At 43.6% G+C, this 19,230-nt stretch overlaps 1 protein-coding gene across 4 annotated transcripts in view; it reads left to right on the top strand.

The window, feature by feature from the left end:
* The window catches only part of Senp2 (SUMO specific peptidase 2), a 35,537-nt gene extending 17,010 nt beyond the window's left edge, over positions 1-18,527 (top strand). For 2 of the 4 annotated variants that reach the window (XM_008768805.4, XM_039088632.2), the window contains exons 8-17: positions 378-472; positions 1,154-1,205; positions 3,908-3,968; positions 6,209-6,385; positions 7,658-7,804; positions 9,514-9,717; positions 10,567-10,646; positions 13,859-13,943; positions 15,245-15,340; positions 17,312-18,527. In XM_008768805.4, the coding sequence (XP_008767027.1) occupies positions 378-472; positions 1,154-1,205; positions 3,908-3,968; positions 6,209-6,385; positions 7,658-7,804; positions 9,514-9,717; positions 10,567-10,646; positions 13,859-13,943; positions 15,245-15,340; positions 17,312-17,374 (1,060 nt within the window). In that variant the 3' untranslated portion in view covers positions 17,375-18,527. 4 annotated transcript variants of the gene reach the window in all.
* The last annotated feature ends 703 nt before the right edge of the window (positions 18,528-19,230 follow it).

The following is a 19,230-nucleotide window of genomic DNA, read 5'->3' as shown; positions in this document are numbered from 1 at the left end:
ACAAGATTAAAGTCATCTAGTCATAAGGACTTTGCTTCTGATGTTGCTCGTTAATTAAATACCAGCGATTTGAGCAGATAGGTGAGAGTGGAAAAGGAGGTAATGTCTTACCTGGAGAGGTGGGCAGGAACATGCAAGTCCAGCATGTCCGCTCATCTGGTAACTTAGCAACTGATTGTAAGTACACAGACTCCCACACAGCAAGTCGATCACAAGATTGTCTAGCGTACTGAATACAGAAAGAATTGATTATTATTTGGGAATTTTAACTTTAGCCACTATATATCATAGGTTTTGTTGTGGGCTGGGATGGTAATACTTACACTCTAAGGTCTTTTCCTTTGTGTCTGATCTGATCTTCCTCACTTTTGTCTAAGTTCTCAGAGAACGCAGATGGACACATTAAAGACCAAAGGCTGGATGGAAGAACAGAATCATGGAGTCAGAACAACCCATTTGGTTCCCAAACAGTGTGAGTTCCAGACTTAGCTCTTTCTTAAGACTCTGCCTGCGGTTCATGTGAGAGCACGCTACTGAAGTGTGGTATAACAGACCATAAAATATTGTCAGGCTTCTAGACATCGGCTAGCACTTATCTAGTACCTAAAGTTTTATTTTAAAAAAGAAAATTGTTTTAAGATTAAGTTGATTGGGGCTGCAGAGATGGCTCAGTGGTTAAGAGCACTGACTGCTGACCTGAGTTCAAATCCCAGCAACCACATGGTGGCTCACAGCCATCTGTAATGGGATCTGATGCCCTCTTCTGGTGTGTCTGCAGACAGCTACAGTGTACTCACATATATAAGTAAATTATTAAAAAAAAAAAAAGATTAAGTTGATTGCTAAAATACTGTATAGTAGTATATTTTGTGAAATTAAAATTAATTTACTTCCTTATATTAACTTTCTTATATTTCTCCAGTAACTATTCACTGAATGACTTTAGTTTATTAAATGAACTGTTATCAACTGTGCTCAGGATTTAAGGGAGAGAAAGTTACATGTATTTTAGGTGCTTGTATGTGAGGCAGCCAGTGGCTTTTTAACTCACATTAGCATCAGTGCAAACAAATGTGCTGGTACTTAGAATCTGTGTACTGAAATTCTAACCTGTGATTGGTTAGTAAAGGATCTCTTCTTTCCATCCCCACAGATAGAGTTGTTGAAACAAGAGGACCTCTCTGTTCAGTGAGAAGTGAAAAGAGGTACATGGCTCATTTAATTTTAAGATTTCATTTAGAATTAAGTTTTCTCACTTTGCAAATTACATTTATGAATCACCATGAGGCACTGTGAATCTCCTTGGTCTGGTATGTAGTCAGCACTCAGGAGTAGGTGAATAGTTCTTAAGTCAGACCCTTTGAAGCTGCCCCTCATCCCTCAGCCATCGGGGCTTGGGTAAGTAGGTGCTTCTCAAGAGTCTGAGTCTCCAGAGGGCACCGTCTTGGACATAGGAAGGGGGAAGGCCGTCTGCTTTCCCTGGGGAACTTTTGGGTGGTTACAACTTTATAACAGACTTGCCAGCTGTGGCCAAGAGTCCAGATCTGGTTCATCTGACTGTTTGTTGAGGAAACCACAGTGGTAAAGACGTTGTGGATGAAGCTACAAGCACTTGGGTGCTTGGTGTCTCCAGAGTCCAGAAAGGGATTCAGGTTCCCTAAAACTAGAACTAGAGCTGCAGAAGGTTGTGAGCCACCATGTGGATGCTGAGAACTTTGCAAAGTAGCCAGTACTCTTCTGAAAGACGTGTCAGAGATTGAGACCACAGCTAGCTTTGAGACCCATGTAAATCAAATGATGCACTTCTGTGTATTCTGTGGCCCAGGGTAAATAGTTCATCCCAGAGTGACTGATGGGACAGTCAGAAAGGAGCAGTGAGACCAAAGCAAGATCACTGCTGAACAGAGACAACTGCTGTATAAAACCTTAAGATAGGAGCTGACATGTTGTGAGCTTGGCCACCGTTGGCCTTGCATTTGAGGTTCCGTGGACACTCACGCATGGCTTTCCTCCAACTCACCAGAGTCTGCATTGACACTGAGGCTTTATTGTTGCCCTCCCAACTCCCCACAGGAAGGCTGACCCTGTTAAACATTGCCTAGTCTCCAGGCCCTTGGAAATCAGGTGAACACCTCCATGACCCTATAATTCCTACACATTGTATGTCTGCAAAAACAGTAGCACCTAGACAATACTGAGGTCTCTTACGAGCTTGACAAAAGCTGCTGTGGCCTCTGTTTAGGTGGTGATCCACAGGCAGCTTTCTACAAGAAAAGTACTTTGTTCTCAAGGCTCTCTTTAAATGAATTTACAGGGCTGGCAAGATGGCTCAGGTGCTTGCCACCAAGTCTGAAGACCTGAGTTTGATTCCCAGAACTCACCTAGTAGAGAAAACCAACTTCCTGAGGTTGCCCTCTGGTTTATGCTTGTGTATCATAGAACATTTGCTGACCCCTCAGATAAATAAGATTACAGGGAGACAAACAGCGGGTGCTGGGGTCAGTCATGGAACACTGAGCAGGCAGGTTTGTGCTCAAAAGCCATGGTCAGTTCCTTACTCTAGGGAGGAACACCTGAGGTTTCTGCAGGTCAGGGTGCCAGGGCGAGCCCCAGCAGTGCTAGTCTTTAATTGCATCACCTTGTCCACTGCTTTCGGTGTGTTGGCTTCAACTCTCTCTGCTCTGCATTTTTCTTCCCTGTACAGGTGGCTAAAGAGCCTTTCAAGTTCTTTAGTCACTGCTGTTAGTTATTGCTTCCCTACCTCTTTTTCTTCTTAAGGGAATAGGCAGGGTGGGTGTATATGTGTGCATGCATGTGGAAGTCAGAGGTAGAGACAGTAGATGTCTTCCTCAATCTTTTTTTTTTTTTTTTTTTTTTTTTTTTGAGACCTGGTTTCTCACTGAACCTAGAATTGATTTGGCTGAACTGTCTGACCAGCAAGCCCCAGCCCACAGCGTATGCATGTGCTATTGTGAGCAGCTTTTTCATGGATACTGGACCAAGCTCAGTATTTTACCAACTCGTCCACCTCCTCAGCCCCCTTTTCCTGCCCGGTCTTTTGAGACAGGATCTTACTGTGTAAGGCTGACCTCAACTCCTGATCCTCCCTCCTCTGCCCACTGAGTGTAGAGTTTACAGGCATAGACCACCTCTTCCTGCATGCCATCCTCTTTTAAATTGCCCTCAATTTCAGGGAAGATTTTAGGTGGCAAAGAAAATGCAGCCATTCTTACATAGTAGTATCATTGCCCTGTCTGAACCTAACAAGTATAATCCAGTGTCTGCATTTCTCCTCAGTCTGGTCTTGCCAGCACCTGTCAATCTCTCCTACTGCAGCATTGTAGAGTGTCTCTTTGACCTAAATCTGCATTTTTTTTCATATTCTTCCTCAGACTAGTTCCAACATTGCAAGAGCCACAGAGAGGTTGGTCACAGCAGCAAGCCCACTTTTCTAGCATTTGATTTTCATGTTAGTTTCCTTCCACTGCTGCTAAAATGCCTGACACAAATGCTGTAAGGGAGGAAGGGTTTATTTTAGCTCACAGTTTTAGAGAAGTCAGTCTGTCATGCTGAGAAAAGCATTAGAATGACACGCTTTGTTTATGGCAGTTCAGGAAGCAGAGACAGGGCAGTGTCAGGATTCCCAAGGCCAGTTTTGTTTAGAGATTAATAAATCCTAATTTTAAAATTAAAAAAAAAGTTTGAAACAGTTTCATTTAGCCCAGGGTAGACTCAAACTCATTATGTAGCCTTGAACTACTTACTGGTCTTCCTGCCTCCACTTCCCTGGGTTCTGGGATTACAGATGTGCTCCACTATTAACAGGTTAATAAATGTTACTTGTGGAACTAGCATGAACCACGTGTAACAGCAGAACTCTGTAAATCTGTAATGGTATCCTCCGCAGGTATTCAAAAGGAAAAGCTGACACAGAGAAGGTGGTGGGACTCCGATTTGAAAAGGACGGTGTAAGTAGGAGCCCTGTAAATGTTAGGTTCGCCTTGTCACCTTTTCACCGGACTGACATTCGATGCCACAGGAAACAAGGAAGTGGCCCCAACTGTCCTAGAACTAGCTCTGTAGACCAGGCTGGCCTCAAACTCATGACCTCTCCCTCCCAAGTACTGAGACTAAAGGTGTGTGCCACCACTACCCAGTCTACTTAGTGTAAGTATTAGAATCAGAGTTTCAGTGTCTCTGTAGGGCATGTTCAGGTTTTTAATGTTATTTTGTTAAACATTTAATATCTGGCAGAAATCCAGTCCATCTCTACCCCCATGGTCTTACTATGCAGCCTTACTATATAGACCAGACTGGCCTCAAACTTGTAGAGATCCACCTGCCTCTGCCTCCTGCTTGATTGATTTAATTAATTTATTAATTGACCTTCTGCTGGGATTATAGGTGTACACTGCCACACCCCATGCAGAAATATATTCCTTAATTAAATGCAACTGAAACTTTTGTTACTTATATTTTTATTTATATAGAATTATAAAAATGGTCGTAAAACATTCCCTTATTTAATTAATGTTCTCTGTTTCCAGCGATTCCAGATGGACTGCTTTATGTTTAATTGTCATTTATCTTCCTTTTAGTCAAAACAGAATGCTCATAATCTTAGCAGTCAGGGAGAACCAAATCTAGACAGTTAAGCCAGTCTAAACAACAAAGTGAGAGCTAGTCTTTTTATAAAACAAGGAAAGAGTGGATGGGAACTACCAGGCAGTCAGAAAGAATGAAGAAAGCTCACTGGTGTCTTGAGACTCCATAGCTCCACTCCAAAGTTCTGTTTTAAGTACATTTCCTAACAAACTCGTAAGGTGTTGACTTCGTGTGTACAGGCAAGCTCCACTGAGCTCCATTCTGTTCCCATCTCCAGTCCTCGTAGAGGCTTTCACTGAGAATGCACGGTTTAATCAGCGGCCATGGGAGATAACCTCCTGTTCAGCACATCGTCTACTACAGTGCTAGCATGAGATAGAGGGTAGATACAGCTCAGAGGGAGTGTCTGCCTAGCATGTTAAAGGCCTCAGATTCCAACCCTACACAGAAAAAGGAATACATAAGTAAAGCAGCTTTAACTAACACAGGATGACTTTAAATAAGAAATAGGTTCTTCGGGACTGGAGAGATGGCTCAGCAGCTAAGAGCACTGGCTGCTCTTCCAGAGATCCTGATTTCAATTCCCAGCAGCTACATGGTAGCTCACAACCATCTGTAATGGGATCCGATGCCCTCTTCTGAAGACAATGACAGTGTATTCACATACATGAAATAAATAAATAAATAAATAAATAAATAAATAAATAAATAAATAAATAAATCTTAAAAAAACAAGTAGATTCTTGTGAGCGATGTTCTTTAGGCCACACCTTGTACCTTTCTAAACTTCATAAACATGTTTTAATTACATTTTAAAATGGGATAGGAACTGAAAATGTTTTCCTTCCTAGTTACAGAGGAATGGTGTTTCTGTTTGTAACTGATATGCCCTGTGGACCTGTGTTTAACTCTGTCTTGTGTTCACCTTAACCAAGGCAGGCAGGAGGCAGGCAGGCAGGAGGCAGGCAGGCGGGAGGCAGGCAGGCAGGCAGGCGGGAGGCAGGCAGGAGGCAGGCAGCAGGCAGGAGGCAGGTGGGAGGCAGCAGGCAGGCAGGCAGGCAGGCAGGCAGGAGGCAGGCAGGCAGGCAGGCGGGAGGCAGGTGGGAGGCAGGCAGGAGGCAGGCAGGCAGGCAGGCAGGCAGGCAGGCAGGCAGCAGGTGGGAGGCAGGCAGGCAGGTAGCAGGCAGGCAGCAGGCAGGAGGCAGGCAGGCTGAGTCTGTTTCACCCTCAGGACAGCTGCTAAATCTCATATTCATTTGTCTCCAAGTTAATGCCAGACTTTTGCTTTTCCTTTTAAATTTTATAAACCTTATAAAAAATCACACACCAAAACTGACTGGATCCCAAGTCTGCCTGTCAGTGGGCTGTGCATTAGGGAAGCTGCTTGGGAGGGAAGCCATGGGGTGTCACGTGGGGTCTTCCCTTTCACTGCCCAGTATGTCTTTCTGCACATCGTCACTACCCAATGTAGAATTCCATGGTGGAGTTAAAACTAGAAAACCGTTAACTTCTTCCATAACTTGTGCAGTGTTTAGTATTCTATGCACTGTTGTATTATATGTACAAAATTAAGCATTGTCAGTGTTGAAACTTTTTTGGTCAGACAAGAGGACACCAGTTGGAGCCTGATCTGTCAGAAGAAGTGTCTGCCCGGCTTCGCCTGGGAAGTGGAAGCAATGGCCTACTCAGAAGGAAAATATCAGTGCTTGAGGCAAAGGAAAAGAACTTCCCAAGCAAAGAGAAGGACAGAAGAACAGAAGATCTCTTTGAACTTACAGAGGTAGAGTTCTTTGTGTGGGTCAGAGTTAGATGACTTTCAGACGAGCCACAGCTCCTCTAAACTGAAGTGCATGCTTTGTTTTGAGAAATGTCTCCAGATAAGTAATAAATATATGAAGTTTAAAAAACACAAAACAAAACAAAACCTCCAGGTCTGCTTATGTTGTCTGTATTGATCATTCCTGGTCTGTGAGGGTGGCCTGGTGAATCAGGTATAACTGGTTTGGGTGGGTTTTTTGGTTGTTGGTTATTTCGGTTATTGGTTGATTTTGCTTTTTTAGGTTTTTTCTGTTTCTGAAACTAGGTCTACGTGGTTACTTAGTCAAGGTTGTTCCGGCATTCATGGCAGTCCTCTTGCTGTGAGCCTCATAGTAGTTAAAATTCTTACTTTAAAAGGGATTCTTCATACTGAATCAAGAACCCGTTGTCCTGGTGTGTGTGGAGGGGTCTCCCTTAGTGTAGATGTCTCTAACGCGTACAGCGCAGAGCACATGAAGTTCCTGTAGCTTCATCTCTCCTGCCTGCCAGGATAATATGCAGAGTCCTGGGGAAAGAGCTTGCAACTGCAGCTCACATGCGCAGGTGTGAGGTCATCTGTCCAGCTGGGCACGGCACACCCACTCGTGGACGCGTGACCTCTTACTTCCTCATACTCAGGCTCTGCTGGCTCAACTAAGACAAACGCCACAGCTGTACCCATAGGGCAACAGATGCAGATAGGCCCTAGCTGTAATTCTTTTCTCTCGTGATTCTAGGTCCTGTCAAGATGAACATAAAAGCTTACCATGTTAGAGGTAGAGAGATCAAACCATACAATAACAAAATTGGGTGAAAATGAGAACAACCATTTTGATTGGGTTCGTAAGCTAAATATACATTTAGCTGCATAAATTATTAAAATAATTCAAGGAGATAGCCATTGTTAAGACTGGTTTGGTTTGGTTTGGTTTTCAATTTTGTTCTCATTTTAGTTTTTTAAGACAGGATTTCTTATATAGCCCTGGCTGTTCTGAAACTCATTCTATAGACCAGGCTGGCCTTGAACTCAAGATCTGCCTGCCGCTGGCTCCCAAGTGCTGGGATTAAAGGCTTGCACTACCACCATCCAACTTCCTAAGACTGTTCTTCAGTTGTAAATTTGAATGTTTTTACACTGCAGTTTCATAGATGTTGAATCGTTATTTTCCTCAAAGATTGTCAGGTGTTGCTGAGATGAAAGGCTTTTTTCAGTCTGAGTCTTTCCATACCTGATAGTGGTTCTGTGCTAATGTAGCATCGTCTAATTCAGGACATGGAAAAGGAAATCAGTAATGCCCTGGGCCATGGTCCTCCAGATGAGATTTTGAGCAGCGCTTTCAAGTTACGAATCACCCGTGGAGATATCCAGACCTTAAAGAACTATCACTGGCTCAATGATGAGGTCAGTCTTCCTCCTTTCCTGTACTGCCTGTCACTCTGCATAGTGTCTGCTGTCTGTAATCAAAGTTACTTCAGCCTCGTTGGAAGGGGTTGGGAAAGCAACATTAATTTCTGTTCTGCTGTGTTTTCTTTTAGTGCTAGGGATTGAACCAAGGCCTCCCACACTCAACAAGCAAGTGCTCTCCTACTCCAAGCTATGTCCTCACTCTTTTTTTTTTTTTTTTTTTGAAAGCTTTTTATTTTGAGACAAATTTCCACTAACTTGTCCAGGCTGGCCTATCTTACCTAGCTCAGATGGGCCCTGAACCCTCTTGTGATCCTCCTGAGTAACAGGTCATAGGCTTCCCCACCATCCCAGACGTTGTTTGTTTTGGTGTCCTCCATACTAGAAAGGGAACCAAAGACCTTGTGCAAGCCCTGTCCTGTCGGTGGTGCATCCCTGACTAGTAAGTTTTGAAACAAAAGTATATCATTAAAAATTTATTGTGGTAGGCATGGTGACACATGCTTTAAAAATAGCAAGAGAACTGACGGGGTGGAGGCAGGCAGACCTCTCTTCATAGATACTGAATTCCAGGTCAGCCAGGGCTACAGACTAAGACCCCCCCACACACCACTGCCAATCCCCAAAAGGCATTACCTGCAGTTGTGATGAGTACAGAGCCCAATATCAGTGCCGTAGCTTCCCTGTCCCCTCACACGGGAAAGGACAGGGACCACTTCCTGCAGCTTCTCCTAGTGCTAGCCTCATGCATGGGGGCGGGGTGCTCCTGAGGGTCATTGCCTGCTGCTGTCACAGTGAGCAGTGGGTCCTTCATAAGGATCCGATGGCAAGGACAAAAGGCAGTGCTGCAGTTAAGAGCACTCGCTCTTCACGATCCTTGCTTGCTTCCCACTGGGGCTCCAGCTCCAGAGGGTCTTACGCCTCCACGCAAACCGTACTCATGAGCATATACCATATATATATGTAATTAGAAATAAATCTGGTGTTGATTGATTGTGTGATTGATGTGTGTTTGAGCTATAGAAAGTGGTAACTATAAACACTCACTCCGTTTGTTACCTGCATCATACATGTTCTGCAAAAGCTGGCTCATTCTACCACTTTCTCATTGGCTCTTTAACCAACTGCTCTGTCCTTGAATTTCCTCCCATTTGCTCTGTCTCCCTATGTCACAAGCTTTGTTACATGGAAATACTGTCATTTGTAAATGTAAATATTATTATAAAGCTTTCAAAAAACACTTTATTTGAAATTTTTTGAAGAAATTATTGCTCAAAAGTTTCATAAATAGTTTGACATTTCTCCTTCTGGGACGTATGTCCAAACTGAGGTATGCTTTGGATGTAGTCCTATAGCGAACAGTCCGTCTTTCTGTATTGCACTTGCATATGCCCTTTCCTTATCGCATAGAAATGTTATTCATGTGCTTCAAACCTTTAGTCACATGACTTGCTGGGTTTTATTTAGGGAGGTGGTCCGGTACCGGGATTGAATCCAGGGCCTTGCATGTACTGGGCACGCACACTGCCGTGGAGCTCAGTTCTTGGCCCTTCGTTCCGCACCTGGCTCATTTGTTCTGAACAGTTGTTTCTGACTTCTTGCATGGACTGCTCCTTCCCTAAGCATCTTGCTTTCTGGCTCATATAGGAATTTAATTTTTTATGTTTTTGTCATGTGCCACATTATAATCTTTGGCTATTTTACAGGTCATTAATTTTTATATGAATCTTTTAGTGGAGAGGAGTAAAAAGCAAGGCTACCCAGCACTTCATGCACTCAGTACATTCTTCTATCCTAAATTAAAGTCTGGAGGTTACCAAGCAGTGAAAAGATGGACCAAAGGGGTGAATCTCTTCGATCAAGAACTTGTTCTGGTTCCTATTCATCGGAAGGTACATTGGAGCCTGGTGGTGAGTTGAGATGATTCATCGTTGGAGTTTGGATGTAGACTCCTCCTCTTCCTTTCTCCTTCCTCCTTCTCTCCCCCCTTTTCCTCTGTCCCCAACTCTTTCCTTTCTCTCTTTCCTTATCTTGGGGGCCAATCCCTGTCCTTTTTTCTACATGCTCAGAAGGGATTCTACTGCTAACTCTACTCTGGTGTAGATGGTTCGCCTCCACAGCCAAGGCCCCTCTCATTGCAGCCAGTGAGAGACAAGCTCTATAGAGTCCTTTCTCGAAGTGTTGCTGTCCTCAGCTTGGAAAGCTACAAGGCATGCTTTGAGGAGGAACTTTCATTTGTATCTGGAAAAATGCAGGGGGGAGGTGGACCCAATACTAGAAGGATTACTGATACTTGGTGAGAAATTTCTAGGCCTTTGTATAGAAATTAGAATGTGTTCTATTAATCTCACTCCATCTGTGATATTTTATCACAGATAAAGTTTCTAAGTATTTCATGTATTGCTACATGTTTTAAACATTTAAAGATGCTTTTATTTTTAGAAATAAAATCTTGGTTGGGGATTTAGCTCAGTGGTAGAGCACTTGCCTAGCAAGCTCAAGGCCCTGGGTTCGGTCCCCAGCTCCGGAAAAAAAAAAAAAAAAAAAAAAGAAAAAGAAATAAAATCTTGCTGCTATTACTGTTCACAGTGTATCTGGGATGGGATGGTAGTATACACCTCTGATCCCAGGACTTAGGAGGTAGAGAGGAAGATCTAGAATTCAAGGCCAGGCTGGGTTACATAGTGAGACCTTGTCTCAGTAAAATCAAACAGCAAAAATAGATATCTGTCTAAGGATTTTGCCTTTCCCCATTATAGGTGATGGACCTAAGAAAAAAGTGTCTTAAATATCTGGATTCTATGGGACAAAAAGGCCACAGGATCTGTGAGATTCTTCTGTAAGTAAAGTGTGAAAATCTCACTCTGTCTGCATTCCTCTATTGAGTAATCTCTTGTGTTTATGGAATTGTGTTTATGGATCACGGAAAGCAAGTCTGCAGGGGTTTCAGGATAAGGCACATCCTGTAGAGTCCTGGTTGAATTTAGATTTCCTTAGTATTGGTGTTCTGGGTGTCCTGAAGAATGAATTATTAACCAAGGAGTCTTGGCCTGTAATCCTGGTGCCGACTCGCACCTATGTTTTCTGATAGTGGGGCTCATTTCATAGAACTCAGGGACATTTTGTAAAGTGTGTGGTTTGTGCAGGCAAATATTCCAAATACAGTAGTCCCCACTGTTGCGAAGTGTACATTCTAGGTTAATGTCTACACTACAGGCATTGTAGCACCGACCTGTGTGTACTGTGCTTGATCCCAAAATCTGAAGGCAGTCTGCTTTCTTACATGTTCCCAGACTCCTCCCCTTTGCGTTATTACTTTTGCCTTTGGGGCCATTTTTTTTTTCTTTTTTCTTTTTTTTCGGGCTGGGGAATCCTTTGGGGCCATTATTAGGAAGATAATTGTTATCTGGACATAGTGTTCTGCCGTCATGGTAGCAGGTCTGATGCTCAGGAGGGCACGAAGTATAGAAGGATGGTGGAGAGCAGGGCTTCTTCCCTTCTTCTCTGGAAAACTTCTGTGTGTCCCTGTGTACCTAGTCACATAAAACAGTGTACAAACATTTTCTAATGACAGGCGGGTCCTGGGGATTGAAGGTAAGCAGTCAGGGTGGGCAGCGGCACCTTCACCAGCTTAGCTTATCTTGCTGACCCCAAAGAGCAGTTTTGTTGTTGTTTTGGTTTTTGGTTTTTGAGACGGTGTTTCTTTGTGTAACAGAGCCCAAGCCTTGGCTGTCCTGGACTTGCTGTGTAGATAGGCTGGCCTCAAACCCACAGAGATCTACCTGCCTCTGCCCTCCTAGTACTGGGATCAAAGATGTGCACCACCACACCCAGCTCTAAACATCGGTTACTAGAATGGGACATTTTAACAGAATGCAAGTTAGAGACAGAGAATCTAGTGACACATTCTAGACATGGATTCATGTGATACTTTTACGCTAAGGAGTGATGGTAAGAAATAGTAAAAATGTGTTTTCTCTAATTAGACAAATTTGTTTCTATGGAACAGAAAACTGTGTACAGCAAAAACACTGGTTCATAGATAGTCCCCAGTCTGAGGCGAGGTCAGCGCTCGTGGATGGTGGTGGGTGGGAGAACCAAGGCTACCGTGAAGCAGCCACTGCTGCCCAGACACCTCATTCATTCACCTGTCATGACACGTTTGCTTCTGGCTATACAACATTAAAACCTGCTGTTGCCATAGCTCTGTGGCTGTCATATTTAGTCCCATGGCCTCATGTCATGTCACTCACACTTTTTGGAGCTCATGGGCATATATTGGGGATGTTCTAGATAAAGCAGGAAGTATTAGATTTTTCCTCATGCTTCTTAGAAGAGTGTGCAGTGTAAAAAATATGAAATGCTTATTCATAATTACTTTCCATTTCGTATTTTGGACTGAGGTAATTAAAACCACTTACAGTAAACCTTAGAGAAAGGGGACTCAAATTGCTAGAAACCTTCCTTTAAAGCATAGCCATTTCTTCACTGTGCTGATTGGATGTATACTTAAAGCACATGAGTGAGGTCAGTATGCGGGATAGTTTTATGTCAACTTGACACAAGCTAAAGTCATCTGAGAGGAAGGAACTGTAATTAAGGAAATGCCTCCATAAGTTCAGGCTGTAGGCAAGACTATCGGTCATTTTGTTATTGAGCGATCAGTGGGTGAGGGCCAGCTCATTGTGAGTGGTTCCATCCCTGGTGGTGTGGTCCTGTGGTCTGTAAGGAAGCAGGCTAAACAAGCCATGGGAAGGGAGCTGCTAATTAGTACCCTTCATTGCCTCTGCCTCAGCTCCTGCATTGGTTTCCTATCCTGACTTCTTTCAGCGATGGGTGGAGATGGACGTTTAAGCCAGATAACAACCTCCTTAGGTTGTTTTTGGTCGTGGTGTCTCATCACATCAATGATAACCCTAAGACACTCTTTTAAAACTTTAACAGCTGCCACAGGGCGGCTTCTGCTTTTAACTTCAGTAAGGATGGGGAGATGTGCTTCATTCCTCTTCTGGAGAGCCGTTACTGAAAAATCAGTTTTCTTAGAGGTGTAGCTCCCTCTCCCCAGCCGGACCACTTTCCAGAAGGTCACATAGCCAAAAGTTTATTGGCAGCAAAATGGACATGCTGGTTTTGTTTATTTTAACAAAGGAGGATAGAAAGTTGGAGAGTAGGGAGAAGGGGAGGAGTTGGGGACAGACATGATTATGATCAAAATTTAGGTACAAAATTCTCAACTAATAAAATAAGAAGCTAACAGTTCACTTTTCTTTTTCCTCAGTATTTTAGCGTAGTTCTTTTATGGTTATCTCAGACAAAAAGTATAAGCAAAGAAATATTTAATAATCAGAAGATAAATTCTTTACTAAGAATTTACTTGTTCTTAAAATGGAGAATTAAATTTTTCTCAAAAAAGAAGCAAACACTTTTTTCCCCTAATCCAAGCTTCTTTTAAACCTTAACATGAAGGAGTGTTGTGTTTCGTCAGTGTTTATTCTGTATCTACATCTGTAAAGATTTCTGTCCTTGAGTCTAGCCATGTAATTTAGAACGTTGAAATACACATACTGAACCTTTCCTGCATCTTGGATCAAGTGGCACTGACAACTTATAACTGCGAATGGTCTCTGGTGTGTTCTTGACTTCAATTTGCAAGTGTTTTGTCTTGTGTTTAAATTTATCAGGAAGGTAGTTAATCTTCCCCATCCCCACCCTGTGTCTGTGTCTTTATCTGCTTTTCTTTGGAGTAGCTTAAAAAGCCTGGCTTTAGTGCTGAATTCTTTAATTGTATGTATAGAGATGGTATAGAAAACTAGAAACTTCCACTGCTGTAAGGGTTTTGCCTTTTTTTTCTAAAGTAAGTATATCTTTTAACATGTGTATCTTTCATTAGCAGGAAAGGAAAACCTAAAAAATAAAAGTTATATTTTTATAAAAACAAATCCAGATTTGAGAATGACATCCCTGCTAAATATCACAAAGTCCTTTTTAATCGCAGTGGATGGTCCCTGGGCCTTCACTGATACATTCATTCTTTGTCCTTGTTTCCTGTAGTCAGTATTTACAGGACGAAAGCAAGACCAAAAGAAATACAGATCTCAATCTCTTAGAGTGGACCCACTACAGCATGAAGCCACATGTAAGTTACACGTGTCTGCCTCACACGCTCAGGCCTGCACATCCTCCTGAGGTGTGCTGTGGGCATGTGAGACCCCAGCATATGTGTGTGTGGTGGGCTTGCTCCCTTTCCTTTCCCAGTTGTAGCTGCATTTGGGAGTCAAAGGGAAGCTGTTGTCACCCAGTATGAGACTCAGCGATGGAGTAAGCCTTCCCTCCCGCATTCTTGTTCTGCTATACCCCTTATGTGAACAGCCAAGACTGGGGTGCTGTCCTGAGCACACCACTTACGCCATATGGGTTTCCCTTGTGATGTTCTGAGAGCTGCCTGTTCCCAATTGTGTTTCTGCCTCAGGGACAGAACTCATCTCACTTGAAACTGTAGGGGTCCTTGGCAGCGGGCATTTGTCCTGGTGGTTAAGAGTATGTGACCTCTGCAGTAGTGACGTAGATTCTTGTACTTCATAGCTACCTAATTGACCCTTTCTTAGCCCCCTTTTAAAGTTGATAATACTTTTGAAATGTCCATGGTGTTTTTTAATGAATTAGTTATTTTACATCAGACGGTAGTTTCCCCTCCCTTCTCTCTCCTCCAGTCCTTCCCTCCTACCTCCCCCGATACTCCATCCACCCTTTCTCCCTTCTCTTTAGAAAAAGGGGTGCCTCCCATGGATATCAACGAGCCTTGGCATATCAGGTTGCAGTGAGACTATCTCCTCCTCCTAAGGCTAGACAAGGCAGCCCAGTAGTGGGAATGGGTCCAAAGGCAGGGAACAGAGTCAGAGATAGCCTTGCACCCACTGTTAAAGTCACACACAGTCACTAGTATTCTCTCTCTTTTTTGAAAAGATTTGTTTTATGTAAGTACACTGTACACAGTCATTATTGTCTTCAGACACACCAGCAGAGGGTGTCAGATCCCATTACAGATGGTTGTCAGCCATGTGGTTGCTGGGAATTGAACTCAGGACCTCTGGAAGAGCAGTCAGTGCTCTTAACCGCTGAGCCATCTCTGATAAACAAAATGTGGGTCTTCTTTTCTCAGCCCTCACCATGTGGGGTGGGTTTTGTTTTGCTTTTCAGTACATCTCTCCCTTCTTTCTTCTATGAAGTGTTTCTGTGGGGTCTCATACACTGCACCGTGGCCAGTGTTTTACACCACAAAGAATAAGAGGGGTTGTGCTTGTGTGTTCATCCGTGTTTGTGCAACAGCAGACTTATTGACCTTTATTGTGCTGCTTCCCACTGTCTGTTTACAAAGAGACTAAAGAACATCTGAAATGATAGTTTACCTCCTCTTCTTTTCTGTTTATTTGGTTTTAGGAGATTCCTCAACAGTTGAATGGGAGTGATTGTGGAATGTTTACTTGTAAATACGCAGATTATATTTCTAGGGACAAACCTATCACATTCACTCAGGTGAGTCTGGGCTGCTTCTTGTGTTCTGCTTTGGCAGTGCCTGGCACACTTGAGGCTCTTCAAATGAACGGTACAATTGCTAAGAGCCTTGGGTGAGGCCCACTCTTCTCAGAAGCAGCGTCCTGTGTGCTCTGTTGTAGCATGTATTCTCAGGCTTGTCCTGCTCTCTAATGACCAGTGGGATAACTTGCTTGTCCTTGAATTCCATTTTTGATTGGTTCATGTGTGTAACTGTTACTTTAGCTGGAGAGAGGCGTGTGAGAATAGCTGACAGCAGGGGAGCTGGGCCTGTGAGGCTCGCCCCAGAGTCTAAGGTGGAAGCAGGAGTGAGTGGTCTTTCCTTCCTGCAAGGTGGTGTGCTTGGGAGGACACAGGTACATCAGAGACCTTACATTTCTGTGTGATAGTGGACCCAGTCTCCCTTTGTATAGCCAGAGTTAACGCCAATTAAAATTATTTCTCATTCCTAGATCTTTATTTGATAGCTCCTGGCTGCCAAACAAAGTAGTTATTGAATAGTAGAACTAAATGCTTTTGGGGACATGAAGTAAACTGGACTCCCCTGCTGAATCCTATCTTCCCAGTCTCAAAGAAAGCACTCACTACTGGTTAACCTCAGCTGTTTTACTGGGCATGGTGGTGCATGCCTCTAATCCCAGCACTAGGGAGGCAAAAAAGAACCCTGTGATTTTTATTTCAATTAAGACTTTTGCTATACACACCTCCATAGACTCGGCAGTTTATAATGTGGAGCTCGATAGACCCGCCTACTTATAGCAGTGCCTCAGGACCCAGGCAGACGGGAACTGCAGTTTTGATTTTTTTTTTGAGACAAGGTTTCTCTGCATAGCCAAGGCTGTCCTCAGACTAAGAGATCTGCCTGCCTCTGCCTTCCCAGTGCTGGGGTGAAGGGTGCGGACCCCTACCGCCCAGCTGGAACTCAAATTTTCCCAAGCATGGGGTTGGGTGTCTGAGTCACAGGTGGTTTTGGGAGCTTCATGTTTCATTGCTCTGAGAACCTGCCATCGATTCTCCCTGAGAGCACAGAGACTCTCCCCTCCCAACCCTAGTCTCTGGTTTTATTTATTGATACAGGGACACTGTGGAGCAAGACTAGCCTCAGACTCATGATCTTTATATCTTAACTGCTTTCTAAAGTGTTGGGATTATAGGTGTGACTAATATAAGTAGCAAGGCGTTGGTTTTTCTGTATGTGACATGAGATTTCATGGGGATAAGCAGCTTTTGGAACATAATTGATTGTGGTAGAACAGAAATAAAATTGTAGATGTTTGTTTTTCACCTTTTAAATAAAAGTCATTTAAATTGAAAACAGGACCTCATAAATACTTTGGCAAGACCTCTACCACTGAACCATACCTTCCTGCTCTAAGGTTACTTTTTTTAATATAAAAACAAATTGATTTTTTAAATGATGTTCATTTAGAATGTAGAAAAGTTTTCTGTTGTGCCACTGTGTGGACATTTCTAGTTTGGTGCCTGTTTTTACTCTTGTCCTGTGGTATATGATTCTGCATCTGCTTTGGTTTTCTTAGCATGTGAGTGCACATGCACATGTAGGGTAATTAATGCCCTAATGTATGCGCATAGACTAGGTATGTGGCACTCGTCATCCCAGCACTGTGGAGGCTGGGGAACTAGAAGCTTGTGAGCACAGACAGCTTAAGCTGTTAGCAAGACCCTCCCTCCTCAAACAACAAAACAAACAAAAACAAAACCTTTGTCAAACGTGGTGACACATGACTGTAATCCCAGCCCTGGAGAGGATGGTCAAGAAGTAGGAATTCAGGAAGGCCTCCTTGACTAGAAATCAACCCCACTGTGCTTTAGACACGTGTACGTGATTCAGATGGGGAGGCTCATGGAGAGGACATGTGCATCACTCTGTTTGACACCTAAGGCTGCCATGCTGTACACTGAAGTGTCTAACACCGCTGTGGTTCTTTTCAGCACCAGATGCCTCTCTTCCGGAAGAAGATGGTGTGGGAAATCCTTCACCAGCAGTTGCTGTGACAATGCCCCGCCTGGTCTTCTAGTTGCTGGTGGTTCTTTCATGGATGTTTCCATATACCTCATGCATTGTGGGTTGAAAAGTCCCCATCATTTCTCTTCTCTCACAGGTACTGAGCTCTCCAGAGTGCATGGAGGCCTCTCTACAGTGGCCCTGACGAGAGGTGTGGAGGGGCTGCTTGCAGCCCTGTTTGTAAGGCTGTGCCTGCTCAGAGCCCTGGACTGTTCGCCCCATACAAGGACACATACTAATTAATGTTTTGTTTTAAGGCGTTATTTCCATATGAATGTGGGAAATGCAGGATTTGTTATATGAATTGTTCTCTGTGTGTTCACACATATTCACTCACTCATTTGCAAACACTGGGCAGTGCCCTTTCCCACTGCTCTTTTATAATTAGCTATAAATAATTTGTTTGGACTATTTATTTCTGAAAAGAATGTTAATCAAACTGCCACTCCCTGCTGCAGAGATGTCCGCAGGGGGAGGGAGGTGTTCGCCAGCTTCTCTAGTGCCGGGAACTGAACGCACAGTTAAGGTTCTCGTTTAAGGCTTGGAAATGCCAGAAGAAATGATGATGCTCTGTTGTAGGGGTCTGGCTGCCTTTAGAGAGCCTGATGCTATGACACGGGCACAGTTCATGGAAAGTGGCCAAGGAACGTGGTCCGTGAGTCCTCACAGCAGGGCACACTCATCTTCAAGACTTTCTTCTCTAGAACTGAAGTAGCTTGGCTTCCTCATGAAACTGGATTCAAAGTAACTGTGACCATAAATGTCAAACCCGAGGTTGGTGAGCCTGCGCTCACAGTGGTAAGGGCTGGCCTGAGCTGTATTTCAGGAGATGCTCCTCAATTTAAGCCTATTTTTCCTCAGAGTTTTTTTAAATATATATGAAGCTGAATTAAGTCTGGCTCAGCAGCATGCTCTACTCCAGCCCCACTGAGCCTTCGCAGAGATTCGTGCTCGGCTCTGAGGTTGCCGGGTTTACAGTCATCTATTTTGCATATGAAAGTTTGTATTTAACTCTTTTGTTCATTAAAAATCTTACAGATGTGGTTATGCATTTTTAATTTCAGAAAGTTGGTCAGAGCATATTTTGCAAGATCTAGTGCCTAGTGTTGCTTTTATGATGTAATAAAAGACTGTCTGGCAGAACCTAGCAGTATGTTGATAATTTTTCCTCTTTTCTCTGCTTCAACCTTCCAAACTTGTTCTGGTTAAAAAAATAAAAATTAGAAAAGCTGCTCACATGTTAGATACAAATGGACACATCTGCTCTCTCTCGGAAAGTCCGGGCAGCTGATCAGAGGTGGTAGCTGTTGAAACCTGTTTTAACCTGTTTTCCGTGAGACTTGAAGTGGCCTTGGTCATGGTAGCTGGGCTGTGATATTGACCGAAGTGGCTGAGCCTACCACCCAGACCAGGTTAGCCAGACATTCAGAGGAAACCATGCTGTCTCCTCCAAGCAGACTACACGGGGACCCCTTCCTTTAGCCTAGACCCCCTAGGAACTGTGCCACTGATGCTGCCCAGATCAGGCAGCTGGTCTAGCCAGAGAGCCCAGAAGTTGACCATGTCTACACTACTGAAAACTGGGAGCTAGAATTCTGCCTGAGAATTTCTGACCCAGGCCTATGGAAAGCAGTGTGACCTGAGTGTGACTCCCTAGTACCACACTGGAAGGTGAAAACGACTCCCTACACTGTCCTCAGACTCCGTACTTGCACACACCAACAGATGGACCAAAGAGTAATAAGCAAGTGCACTTTAAAGGAATTTTAAGGGCTTGGATAGGTTTGTTTCTGTTGGCTCAGTCCTGCTTAGATGGCCCAGGTGAGATTCTGTAGCTAATGTGGCG

This window comes from Rattus norvegicus, chromosome 11 (genome assembly GCF_036323735.1).
Source record: "Rattus norvegicus strain BN/NHsdMcwi chromosome 11, GRCr8, whole genome shotgun sequence".
Taxonomy (NCBI): Eukaryota; Metazoa; Chordata; class Mammalia; order Rodentia; family Muridae; genus Rattus; species Rattus norvegicus.
This window is presented reverse-complemented; position numbering and strand designations above follow the sequence as displayed.